Source organism: Patagioenas fasciata, chromosome 5, assembly GCF_037038585.1.
Source record: "Patagioenas fasciata isolate bPatFas1 chromosome 5, bPatFas1.hap1, whole genome shotgun sequence".
Lineage (NCBI taxonomy): Eukaryota > Metazoa > Chordata > Aves > Columbiformes > Columbidae > Patagioenas > Patagioenas fasciata.
This window is the reverse complement of record NC_092524.1, coordinates 4,155,615-4,169,824: the sequence shown is the minus strand read 5'-3', so window position 1 is coordinate 4,169,824 and position 14,210 is coordinate 4,155,615. Positions and strand designations below refer to the sequence as shown.

Genomic DNA, 14,210 nt, shown 5'->3' with positions numbered 1-14,210 from the left:
TTTACATTCCTTAGAAATGTTTTTGATAATTCAGATGAGTTCAGTAGTGACGCTGGGAAGTGGTTGATGCTTTTCATGCAATAGTATTCTTGTGGTGTTAAATAAATTAAAGGACATGACAATAAACCAAAGGTGTACTTACATATGCTTGGACTCAATAACTCTGACAATTCCTAAGTGAATTAAATTGTTTGAAGGGACTATGATGAAAACCAAAAATCAAAAGCCTGAGCAGCCCATTATTTCCCCACGATCCAAAAACGCAATGAGACTTTAATTGCATTTTTCTTAAGGAAAAAAAGCCTGAAACAGCAATTACACACATTAAAATCTGCTGCCTTGAACGCTACTGCAATTATAAATGGCTAATCACTGTGACAATAAATAGAAAACTGTACCATAGTGTGTTGCCACTTTATGACATGAGGAATGAGGGGACTAAAATTCCTATCTTGACGGGAATTTTGCACATGAACTGTGGGGCCAACTCCAAAAAGCAATTAAATCCATCATGCCCCAACTTAAAAGGTGTCCATAGGAATGAACCAGGTATCTAAGTCATCCCTCCTAGAGAAGATGTATTAATACATCTCTTCTCCATATCTTGAAACTGGTGTCAGACAGCACACAAAGTGTGAGAAAGCAAAGTAAACTACTGAAGACACCATGTAAGCTGTGGGGAAGTGAGACTCGCTTCTCTTTCCATGTGCTCCTTTGCTAAGAGTATGTACGCATCTCACAATAAATATGTATGCATCCAAAAATCCCTTATTTTATGGAACAGTGTAATAGTTTCTGATGTTACATAAATTATTTCCCCAAGATTTCTAGAAAAACAGTGGTCTTATCATAAATTGATTAATGAAATCCTTCCAAAAATTCTAGGTTATTTATTTTCCAGTAGCTGGCTATTCCTCCATGCTCCATTTACTGTCCTCTTCATTTCTGATGTGTTCTGTTTTCAATTAATGCACTTTCATTGCCACGAGACACGGACAATTGACTAACAAGACACTTCACATTTGGAGGTAAAAGCCACAGATTAATAAAAGCTGAAAATTCCGACCTACTTTGTAAGAAATTATTCAAACGCAAACCACTGAGGGCTACCTTCTATCACATAGTGACCACTTGTGCCAAAACAGGCGGATTTCTCTCTCTCTCCCATTTCCTCCTCCAAAAACACGTAACGGAGCTAGTCCTGGGTAAAGAGATGAAAACTCACCAAGACTGGAACACAACACGGTCATGTGAGCCTCATTTCCTCAAGCAAAATACAGGATATGGGTCACAAAACTCGAATTGTCTTAGCACTTTGACAATAAACTTTGTCTGGCAACGTTACCATTGACTTAAAATGAGCCAAAAATTTGTCAGACCAACTGCTTTTGTTTCTCATGGACGCAGACCAACTTTGTGTCATGATTATACTTTTAAGCAAAGTTCAAGTTCAACTTACATAAGCGCTCATTTTTTTTTAAGACCATAACTTATGACTGGAAGTTTTGACCAGAGCAAAATTCTGAGTATTTAATGCAACTTACACAGGTTGTCAACCTAAAACTCAACCCTGTTTCTTTCAGTCATTTGTAATATAGGACGTAAATTATCTTGTATGCTTCTTCAGCAACCAGTTTATCTTTCTGAAGAGATGGATTGCAATGAGGAATGAGGGTTCACAGAACTGTCTGCCTAAAAGCAGTTGATATTTAAGTTACTCAGTTGACAAATTATTGTTATTTCTCTCTATGTGTGAGGACTATTTCTTTGTTTTTTGAAGAATGAATGAAAACAGTAGTTTCCTTTCCTTATTTAGTCATCTTGGTAAGCTGAGGAAAAGCCAAGATAGTTCAAGTTTTCTCTTCAATGCAGCCTAACAGCACAGCACCCATGTCCAGGTAGGGATAATCCGGCCAACCAACATGTCTCAAGATGAGACACATCCCACACTTTGTCTCCCCAGTCCAGGAGTTATTGGACATGAGCAAAAGAGGAGAATATTGACAAAGAGAAGGCAAAGGGAAACTGGGGAGACGTTACACAGGACAACAAGGTTTCATCAGATCTACTGCTCATGCCATAACCGGTCAGCTTGTTCTTTCAACTGAAAGCCAGATCTAATTCAGATGTAGAGATGGCTATTACATCCTGATGTTGCAGTTAAATCACTACTGTTGACATACTGTACCTGCTGAAATAGTGAGCATGGATTAACAAAGGTAGAATGTTGCTGATTTATTAGCATATTATGCTAATACATTGTAATATAATAATTTGCATTCAACTGTGAATGCAAATTTCTTCTTATACAAGGTCTGATCAGGGCGATTCCGAATGTCCCTGGAGGATGCTGAAGACCCTCCTCCATCACCACAAGATGCGTTTTTGGGCTGTAATGGCTAGATGGGGTAACATTCCAAAATTTAGTGACATGCAGTCATAGGACAAGTTTCTAGAGAAAGAAAAACAGGATTTCCTGAAAAGAAACAAGCATGAGAGCCACAGGGAAGTTGAACCAGACCAGTGTTTTTCCCTCAAGCACAATCCTCATTACCGTTAATAGAAGTTACACACACACAACAAGGACACTTGAGCCTAAAGGGTGCGACTGCCAAGTCACGACAAGGAGATCTCGCTGAAACCCAACGCTGATCTGTATTTGTAAGTGCAATGACTTTGGGAAGGAAACAGAATTAGCCACCAGCCTACACCAACCATTTGAGCGCACCATACTAGAGGGATCTGCTTCATTCTCACCAGCCACATCCCCCAAAACTCCACTGGAAAATGCTGCGTTACAGAGCTCAGACCTCCAGCTAATCAATGCTGCCAGGTCGCTATAATGGCTTAGTGAATGGACACAAAGTCAGCAAACGTCATTTGAAAAAGCCCCACTTCTGATAGAACACAGTACTTTGCATTTCAGATGTGCTGCCATAGACACAGTTTCACCACAACGCTTATAAAACTATAAAACATTACTGCCTTCAAACTCGATGCTCTACAATTTTTGACATTATATTTAAATCATGTGCTTTTGTAACTTAAAGGATCTTCCATGATAGCAGAGGAAAGGAAAGCAAATGGTACTATTTATCATATAAAAAAATTGAAATATTTAGTGGTCATTTTCCACTCCTGTCAAACTACTCATCAAAATGTCTTATTCTTTGATTAATTCACTCCGCCTTATCTGTGTTTGAAGCAAAAATTTCACCAGTGCCAGTTTTTCTTGAAGCTATTTTTTTGTACCTTCAGGACAGCAAGTCACAGCTTCACTCATATTAAAGGAGGACTATACATTTTTCAATAAAAAACCAGCTTGTTTCTGGAATGTAAATGTCATGTTTACAACATACAGCTCTGAGATAGTCTTACAACTTCCGAAGCTTAATGGAAAATTGAATTTCCCTTGAAGAAGCCAGTATTACTAAAAATCTGAGGATGCTTACCTTTGTCATTGCTGCTTGTTGGTGTTGGAGGGGGAAGTCCAGGTTTGGATTTGTCATAATTATTAAAGCTCTGGCTGCGTCGATTGTTGGCACTGATAGAACCACGAGCTTTGGCCTCACTGCCCGCAGCGGACACCCTCGTGGTGGGGCCTGGAAGTCTGATGAAAGAATTACAATACAACTAAATATATTTAAAAAACACTCTGGGAAAGAAACTGAAGTTGAAAAGAAAATAATCAATAGCACAAGTACATACTCTTAAGGGTCTTTGTTCTTTTTAAGAAAACTTAAACCAAAACCACTCTGAGCTGAGATTAATGGTTACTTGCCATAAATCTTGTGAATAAGAATTACTTGCAAATAAATTCAGTGGAGGAATACCACTGGTACAAGGTTAAGACCACTGGTTTTAAACCAGATCGCTGGACACTTTAATACATGCTGGACACATAAAGGCTACCCTTATTTTTTAAATAATGAGACAGAAGGCATTTTGCCTTGTAGAGAAGCACATCCCATCTCTGCCCTGAAAGCCACAAATCCCAGCAGAACTTTACCTTGCTTTAATTATTTGAGCTTCGAAAAAGTCACATAAAGTTTAAGTGCCCCTTCTTAGGGCCACCACATTATCAGTGAACTGGTATAAGCCTCTGGTTTAAACTGGGTCAATCTCTTCCAGCATTTCCTTACCGTAACCTGTATTTACAAGATTTAGCCGTTTACCTAGAAAAAATGTGTAGTTAGGATTTGGAGTAAGCAGACAGGGAAGGACACAACTTTCATGCTTTTCAGGCAAAAGGGGAACGGGAAGGTTTTTCTATAAAACTTGACAGAATTACGAAAGCCACTGGCATCACATCTCGGAACAACACGTGTGCTTGAGTCCCTCAAAGTCCAAGTTCATACATAAAGTTCCCATGTTTGTACTGTATTTTGTGTGCTAATGAGCACCTATTCCTAAATCCCAAACAGATAAAATATTAAAAACTGAAAGATTTGGTAGTTGCTCAAAATGCATACTGAAGAGCCAGTGAATCAGCTCATTGTTTTGAAAAGCAAGGACATCCCATTAAAGACTAAAAGATAGAACCAGTTCAAGCCACCTACAGTAGCTTTATGTTTTCTGTATGGTAGAATATCTTTATGTAAAACAGAAAAATCTGTCTTAAATAACTTGTGCCAGTAAGGGGTTAAAATGAAGAAGTCCCAGTTGTCAGAGAGAATGAGGATGCAACCGACCAAATCACCAAATCACCATTGTGCCCCTGGGAAGGAAGAGAAGCCAGAAAGGAGCTTGGCAGGGCTTCCCAAATAAACCGACTGCTCCAAGGCTAGCGAAGACATAGGAAACGTGAAAAGAAACATGAAGGAAAAGAACAAAAACGTCAGCAGCTGCATGCACATGCCTTCAAAGCTCAAAAGAGGATATGACATAAGGGCATCATTCAAACGCACACGCAAAAAGTAAATGTACAAACTCAAACCACCACAGATCTGGTGCAGCACATCATGGTTCTGAGGTTGATTTTGCTGAAGCCTTTTAGATCATCCATTTAATCTATCCAGCCTTTTTTTTCAACGCTGGGGGGTGCTAGAAAGTTGTCCACACTCATGGTTGCATAAGGTGTAAATGAGAACACCCCGGAGATGTTTCGTCTCACCACGGGGGAAAAAACAAGAGGTAAAGTGGGGCCAAACGCTGCTGCTCTGGAGAACTTGGAAGCCACCAAGACAAGTAAGTTCATTAAGAGATTTTTCTGCTTAATAGGAAACGAGCTAGGTCTCTAACGGGTAGGAAGGACACACAAGAAACCTCAGCTGAACGTTTTTATCCAGAAATAAAACACTGTGTGTAGGGGCCAAGCACTGCAGGAGGCTACAAGAGCCTTCTAGGAGAGCTTTCTAGCAGGGCTTGGCAGGAGGAAAGGGAAATTCTTGTACCAATGGGTCAGAAAAGGCTCCTCACACATGCCCACACAGGTTTTTGCAAAACTGTCACATTTTAGAGTAAATAAAGCTACTCAAACCATGTGACCACTCAAGAAGTGACAAGTTTTCGATTCAACTCAGTATCGTCGCTGCCAATGAAAACATACCGAGAATTTTAAAAAAGTGTTAAAACCACTCTTGAAGAAGATAGTATTGCTCTTAGATTTTTTTTTTCCACCCTGTAGTTTGACTGATTTTTAGCTTCTATTTTTGGTATTAGGTCAAGTTATTTCACAGCAGTGCCCATGAAATCTAGGAGGAAAATAAAACAGGGTCAGGGAGACGTTTGTAGCTTCTTGCAAATAGAGACAAGGTGGGGAGCTTGGAGAATATTCTCCATTACTGCTCTCCAGCACCTCTTCTAGGCAAATATGAACCGTCAAGTCATAATTATGATCAAGAGAGAACATGAAAAAGAAACGTGACATTTTAACATGGGTTGTACTGCAGGCCTTCACTGTTGTGATAAATAAGATGGGGGAAATATATCCAAATTATACAGCAACACCAACAATCTATATAAACTAGACAAGCTGAATAAAAATCATAATAGTTCACAAGCTCAGCAAAAATGGTGTAGTATAGTTTATCAATGTATAACTATCTAAAAATTCCTAGTAAAACATTTTAATACGTAATAGGTATAAAAGTAAACGTGATTAATAACACAGCAAACCTTATGATCGCTGAGATGAGATGGCCATACGAGCTGGCATGCAAGGGATGCTGGGATTCATGGCAAAAAAATAGACTGAAATACCTATTAACCATTTTCAGGGAGATTAGATGTGCTCGGGCACATATATGAGATGCACGTGATGCCGTCCTCCCTAGCCAAGACACTAGCCTGATGCTGGTTATTTCAATAATCCAGATCTAAACACAATTAATACAGACATGTACAGGGGGTAGAGAACTCCCAGAACCATGTTTTATTCTCAAAAGCCAAAGCTCATAAGGACAAGAAAATCAAATTATTTTCTTGTGGGTCAGTGCATTCCACACCTCGAAAATTAAATGCATCTGACACTTCCATATTTCAGCTGTTTGTAAAACGCCTAATTACAAACTATTATCAACAGGAACCCTACACATGCATCCGGAAATATTGCGAAGGGATTATTCATGCTTTGCAGAAGATGAGGAAATGCTAACCTAGAAGACTTTTTCTGACCAAGAGTGAATCGGATGATTTTGCTTTGAGATGAGTCCCTGGGAGATCCACTGTGACAGGAAAGAAAAAGCGGAAGATAACATTGAACAAAGAAACTTCTTCTTCTTTTCTTTTAAGCCACTGAACTTAGTTTTAGGGAGGAAAGAGTTTTTATTAATGTCACAGGAAAAAAAAGCTTCCTTCCTATGTCTGACTTCGGGTCAAAACTTCTAATATCTGAAATGAATTAATTTTTATAGAGTAATGAACATGCAATTCCACATGCAACCCCCAACTTTATTACTCTTTTCCTTCTAAATATTTTACATGTATTTTCTGCAGAATCTGAGCAATTTAACTTGAGCATATACTAAGAAAATACGACATTTAAGAACTTCAGATTAGATATTCTTAAATTATCTGAAACCCAGCACAATCCATACAACGGACTGAATATATCAAAGCAATATTCAAATGATCCCTTGCATCTCTGCATGGTTTTGACAGAAAAGTCACAGAAATATGTTCAAATACATCTCTATTTCGCAGTAATTATTTCCTGTACAAGTTTATACATGCCGTAGTAACACTATGTTTTTCAACTCTATGAAAATATTGTTCACACCTAAAAAGAGATTGATTCATGAAGAAAGACATAAGCAAAAAACAAATTAGCTCTGAATAGTCTCACTTGGAAGGCTTCATTTAAACTGTTTATATCCCTCATAAAGCAGCACTTAAGCTAGGACTCACCTTCATATGTATTATTTTTACCCAAATAAGCCTTAATTTGAGATATTAAAAAAAAAAAAAGGCTTTCATACTGTAGTAATTATGCAAATATGGCTTCAGCCTTTAATCCTGCCCACTTATCACCACTAAACCCCTCACTCTCGGCAGCGGAAGAGTCACACAAGCAGAATGCCTTCATAAATTGCTTTTATTCTAACCTGGAAAGAGCATCCCCACCATTAAAGACAGTCAAGAGACAAAGACACCCCCCCCTCTCACCTCTATTTATCTGGATTCTGATCTAGAAGCGCCAACAAACACCAACTGTGAAAACCGATTTTCATGCACATAATTTTTGACCAATAAGCCTAGATTTGATTTTGACTGTCAGCAACTATGAGGAGCTTTATTTCTCTCACCACTGTCAGAGCCTTCCACTTCTTAGTGAGGACCGAAACTCCTGTAAACTGAAAACCAAAACTGGTTTTCACATGCCCAAAATAAATATTCTGTAAGGGCAATGATAAGCTTAGCAAGTAGACAGAAGCAAAAGGAATACTGAGAAAAGCACCCTTATAAAATACTGTGGTTACGTGGCCTAGCAGGTATTTTACACCCGTTGGACTGTATATTTCCAGCACTGAGAACATATTTAGCACAGGAGTTTTGATTTCCAAAGGCGTGAAGCCAGTCGCTACCCAGCGTTCAATTACTTTATTCTAGAGCAAAGAGAGAAATTTCTTTGGCTTTCAAAGACCTTTAACAAGAAGGAAAAAAAATAAAGAAATAAACAATTAATTAAAAAAATAATGAAAAATAAACACTTAAAGGTAAATTCCCCACCTGGACTGCATTTCTGGTTGTGCTTTGAAGGGATGCTGCCCAGCTTGCGGTGCCCCGACCTGGCACTGGGACGGAGACCCCGCTTGCTGGGACACCGGGGGAGCCTGTTGGGACGGATGGTGTTGTGGTTGCTGTTTCTGCGGCTGCTGTTGCTGTTGCTTGTATCGAGATAAACTGAAGAAAAGGCCCAAGATGGCCTTTAGATTCCCATTCCTGATTTCTGCAAGGCAATGGTCAGAAGTCACTCGATAGTCACTGTGCTCATCGTCATGTGTCTGAACTCGGTTCCTGCATGATGTCTCCCATTTCTGCTATAGTCTGTATGTTAATAGCAGCATGCTTAAAAAGATACAGTTCCTTTAGATAGCTCCTTTAAACTAATCAAAGGAACAACCCCATAGGTATATTAAAAACAGCACACTGTAAGCGATTTCTCAGTCCTAAATTTGAAAGAGGAAAAGAAACTACTCAGTTATCACATAGTATCATAAAATTTCTGGAATACCCAACTAATTGTTTCCACTAAGAAAATCCGATGCAAGTTTTGCACTAGAAAATACGATTATTGGGTGAAATTGCTGTATAAAACCAGATAATTACCAAATTGATACCATCACAGCTGATAAAGAATGAATACCCAAATACCTAAAGATAGCTTGTCAGTGAATGAATAACCATTTCAACTCCTAAAAGTCATTGTGTTGTTCTATGCAATATCAAATATGAAAATGTAAAAACAAACAGAAATACAAAGATAAAGACGTACAAGAGTATGAGGTTAACAGCTGTATCATAATTAATACGTAACAGGGCTGATTCAGTCTTGCAGACAACCTTACTGATGTGCTGCAACTTATTTAGCAGGTTTAATTTCCTAACTTTATTACAAAAAGTGAATTAAAGAAGCTAGATCAAACAGCTGAACTTTTGCATGTGCTACGTAGACCACCCGAACTAATAAAACTTACTGATGCCCTGTGCTTTAAAAATGGGATTTAAATCTAATCTTACACAGATTAGCGCAAGAGGGGAAGGAAAGGACGTGTGGCAAAACAGCGGCCAAGCACAAAGGTGAAAGCCAGCATTTCAATTTCTGATGCAATTCCAGCTGAGAGTTCCTTTGACTTTGCGGTGGGCCCTGCTATATCCTTTATTCCCTCTCCCACTCTCCTTTCTCCTCCCTTTGCTGGGTAACAAGCTTCTGTTCTTAGCCCTAGAGCCTTTACTCGGCAAATCTGAGGTTCACAGCTTAAAACTTTGCTCCCCTTTCCATACCAGCTTTGGTCTTCTTGCTTGTATGTGCCTCAGTCTAGCTTTTTTCATAGCCGCTAATCTAATTTACTTTCTTCATTTTGTTTTTGGCCCATGTTCATGCCCTCAGCAACCCCTAGACCTCAGCTAAGTGGTTCTGGTCGTCACGCAGACCCAGGATAGTCCTTTCCCTTCCTCCCCTATTCTTGACTATCTATTTCTTACCCATTTTTCCATCCCTGCAGCCTGGCCCCTCCACCAGTGGTCCTCCCCATCACTGCCTCAGTTCCCTTGTTTAAAGGATTATCAATCCAAGGGCCCCTGAGCAGCCGTTCTCTGTCTTCCTTTGTTTTCCCAGTCAATTTTAGTCTCAGTGAGGGTCCCCAATGAATCCTGCTTATTTCCCCTTTTCCCCAGTCCACTCCTGCTCCCATGCCACAAACCCATCTGCAATGACACCTGCATCAGGCAAGTTCCTTCTCTAATCTGCCCGTGTTTAGCAAGGGAGGGATGGAAGTAGACAAAGTAAAACAGACACAAAAGATAGCCAAGCGCAGTGAAAAAGATCTCCTTATCTTCTGCAAAGAACTCAAATTACTCATGGGAATTGTAAGGAAAGCAGCACTTAATCACAGGTTGAAGAACAACTAAACAGACCTGGAGGCACTGAGAAGCTTAACAAATAGGGGCCAGAAGATAAAAGCCGTTACCATGGGTCTGCATGTTGGAACTTAGCAAAGGTGTACGCAGTGGGAATTCAATGTGAAGCGAGAGGCGATTATAACAATAACCCCACCTAAAACCTGCTGCTTTCTGTGTCTGCCTGTCTTCTGCTGCACTTTCCAGAAGAACAACCTGCTTTGGACATTTTTCTAAGGTGACCAAAAAAATAATAATCAAAAGAAAAACGCCTTTAATGAATTCCAAAAGAAGCAGATTTTTTTCCCTTCTGGGTTTTAAGCGAAATATTTCAAACGGGACTTTCAGAGGTGGTTTTGTTTCTCTTATCTCAAAGACAGACTGAGGTAATTCACCTGGCAGTTTGCCCATGCACTTTGTACAAAAAGAGTATTTCAAAAGCAAGAGTACTTCAGCCTCCTGCTCTGCCCATCAGCGCAGTCTCAACTGCTTCCTGCTTCGGCTTAAATATACACATTAACTTAGATAAGGACAGGCGTGTCACCCACTCATTTTAAATTTGGAGCCCAAAATGGCTCATCTTGTAAATTTGAAACAAACATTAGACATTTGAGAGGAAACTGGAATTTGGCTTCCAGAGAATCCTCACAAATCCACCCTTTGGAAATGTCCATCCTGGTGTTCTCTCTTTTGCTGCTCCTTTCACCTACAGCTGGAACTTCATCCTTCTCTGCCTTAACAAAAATACACTCGACTTGGTGGAAATTAAGGAAAAATAATCAGTTCAGGACAAAAAGAAAGTTCTGCTGGATAGGTTACTAGAGAAACCTATGATTCTTCTAACACTTCGGAATAAAGTTTCTGCAAATCATAAACTACTCATTGTGTACGGAACACAGATCAAAGCAAATCAAGGAACACAATCCAGCACTGTTACTCAAGCTTGTTTGCATCTGCTTCTGTAAAGTTTATTTTATATCTGATTCTGTAAAGCACATGGGACTAGAAAAACCAGAACTTGTTTACAAGGATTAGAGTGCTTAGTAAAAGAGGAGTAGAAATTAAGGATCACTGCACATTTCTCAGGGTTGACCACTGAGGGATTCTGCACATGGTCCCCATCAACCATTCTTCGCTCATTTAAGAGGTGAGGCAAGATGGGCTGTGCAACAGCACAAAATGTAAATAGCGGGAAATTCTGTCCACAGTGAATGATGGGAGAGGAGAGAAAGGGCCGAAAATAACTACAAGAAGGTCTGAATTTAAGACAAAATGCTGAGAAGTAGAGATTCTTCACAGTTAATCGAGGACGCATCACGAAGTCCAGATAGACTCGACCTCGGTCAGCAAAAGTGTTCAAGGCTGATGTGGCTCTAAGCTGACTTGAGGGATCCAAAGCTACCAAAACAGCTCTGGGATGAGCTCTGTGGACTCTGCTGAATATGAATACATATGTGATATGAATATGAATATCTGAATACTTTGGAATGTCATAGCAACAAGGAAGGGTAATACACAAGGAATTAAGTCCCACCACACACACTAGATCTGCAGGTATTTTTTGATAATTAAAGAGTAATTTTTTGAAGACTGTACATAACTGTGCTTAGTCTGGTATCATCAAAATTTGGCAGCATGGTAAGAGCCCTGACCAGTTATGCTTAAAATAGCACTGTGGGATATTTGTGCTGCAGAAAGAAGAATTCCACCTTGATGCTGGAAAGCACCTAAAGGACCTAAAATGTATAAGCTGCATTACTGTAGAGTGTGCACACTGAAATTCATGCACCTACAGAAGTGTGTAAGTCATTCCAGAGGCAAAAGCCTAAGCTGAATTGTGATTGTTCCAAAGTCTAAGGAGAAATCTTCTTTCATCACTTTATGGTTTCATTATGGTTATCCAGCTAATCTGTTACCCACAAGAGGTGCAGCTGTTATCTATGACATCAGTTGGAGTTTCTACTACACATCTACATTCCTCATAATCTTCCAAATCTTGGCAGAGAGGAGACATTGTGTGAAGGAGGGCAAGCTTAGCTGGGCAGCTGCAATTCCAGGAGTCTAAAACTCAGCTCAGTGTGGGAACAAGTTATGGAGAGACTTCTCAAAGTGATGGACAATTAAAAAAAACCCCTAAAATAAAATCACCGCAAGAATTCTCCAGCACTCCCATAGTATTATAGAGCGACTACAAATGGAGATTTTAGGGTTTAAAAATCTTTGAGAAGGGAATACCTGTTCCTAGCACAGCATGATCACCATCAGTGATTGCAGATCCTTAGCATCTTCACTGTATAAATCCATTTAAAAAGACCATGTCTAAGTGGCACACACATACCAAAGTAGGAATTTGTAATACTGGAAGAATACATGAAGTCCCAAATTACTTCAACATTTAGGAGTCATCCAAATTCCAGTTTTGAATCACTGACTTCCCTCCATGCTGAAGCTGCACTATTGAAAAATACATGTTCCCAAGCAACTCAAGAGAGACTTCAATGTTTATTCCCATTTGGAAGCAATCACAATCTTCTGCTTCCTTCTAGATGAGGATCTGCCAGTGAAGTAAACACAGTTATTTGCAGTTGACCTAGTGGGTCTTGGCAATTTGTGCAGAAACTCTGGTCTGTTTGGTTACAGCACTCTTCACTTCAAGTGATTCTGTGTTCTCTCTTGTTCAGTTTTCCCTTTCTTCCTCAGATTAGTTAAGGAAATGTGTAAGAATAGAAACTGAATTTATTGTTGAATACAAGTCTTCTAACGTAAATATTCTCATTCATGTGTCAAGCAGCATCACTGGTCTCTTATTAACTTCTGTATCATTTAACTGTTAATTCCTAGACAGTTTAGAAGAAGAAATACAGAATCAGCAAAGCCATGGGACAACCTATACCCTGCTGCGTCTGCCTTATGATTTAGCAGGAGAGCAATGAACGTTAATCTTGCTGTCCCGTGAACATCACCACACTGGCAAATCTGCACAATGAGTCTTCCCATCAACCAGGCTGCTATTTTTCTTATACTTTGCATTTTATCAAGACAGGTAAATAATATTAGATTTATTACATTTTTACAGTATTTATATAGCACATCGAGGTCAAAATTGGTTCTTACAGGGAACTCAGGTGCATTTTTTTTTAGCGATTTCCTGGTAAATAAACTTCCCACTGATAGAAGTTGTAGCTTGTAATTTCATTTCTTGACATTAGAATCCTTCTGATTATAACTGAGCTATCAAGGCATATAACACAGGCAGTACTTGGGCTGACCGTATTAAAGCTTCTCTTTGGAGAAAAATGCTTGTTACTGGTGTTCTAACCCAGCTTAAGGATACATCACCGAAAAACACAGCTAACCTTCAGCTCCCTCTTCTCCTACTAGTTGTGGTAACAGCAAGTTAGGAACAACATGTACTAAATATCTGCTACTCTGCTTTCCACACTTACAAACCACCCCAAACTTAGTGAAATTACATTTCAAATACACATTTTCAAGTGCCTTGTAAGGTCTCATAGACTAGGATGGGGCTTCGTTTCCAGGGCAGCAAGGAATTCTTTAAGCTACGTTTCATGTTGTCAAAATACAATTTTAAATTGTGATTTTTAATGACAGTTTTAATTCTATACTAGTGTTATGAATGCTTTTGTATCTTTGCAGTATTTTAAAATGTAACATACATCTATAAAACTTCTGTACACGACGGTTTCGCCATAAATTTCATCCACAGTGGTTACCTGGGTTATGTTTTATAAACATCATTTACTAACAAAAAGGGAAAGTACATTTCAGCTCAGATTTCAAATCATGATCATAAAGCGCATGCTGCCGGGGCTTGAGTTTGTGACTAAATGCTGATAACACACCGGGGTTGATAAGGCCACTGAGAAGCAACACTTGTGCAGCCTCAAGGAGGGGACAGAGCCAGGACAGTGACCCCAACTGACCAAAGGGACATTCCAGGCCATACGACGTCAGGCTCAGGAATAAAAGCTGAGGTGGGTTGGTAGGAAACTGCTGGAGGTGTCTCTAGGTGTGGGAGGTGTTGAGTGATCGCCTTGGCATCGCTTGTTTTGGTCTTCTCTTCCTCGTTCCTTCGCTCATTAAACTCTCTTGATCTTTACCCATGTGTTCTTTCCTTGCTTTTGCTCCTA

At 39.5% G+C, this 14,210-nt stretch overlaps 1 protein-coding gene across 9 annotated transcripts in view; it reads right to left on the bottom strand.

Annotated features, from left to right (window-relative positions):
- NAV2 (neuron navigator 2) overlaps nt 1–14,210 on the bottom strand; it is a 368,230-nt gene that overhangs the window by 122,020 nt on the left and 232,000 nt on the right. For 6 of the 9 annotated variants that reach the window (XM_065839241.2, XM_071808810.1, XM_065839237.2 and 3 more), the window contains 3 exons: nt 8,170–8,389; nt 6,597–6,665; nt 3,453–3,610 (listed from right to left, as the gene is read on the bottom strand). In XM_065839241.2, coding sequence (XP_065695313.1) covers nt 3,453–3,610; nt 6,597–6,665; nt 8,170–8,389 — 447 coding nt within the window. The remainder of the gene's footprint in view (nt 1–3,452; nt 3,611–6,596; nt 6,666–8,169; nt 8,390–14,210) is intronic. The other 3 variants (XM_065839242.2, XM_065839238.2, XM_071808809.1) reach the window with 1 other exon arrangement.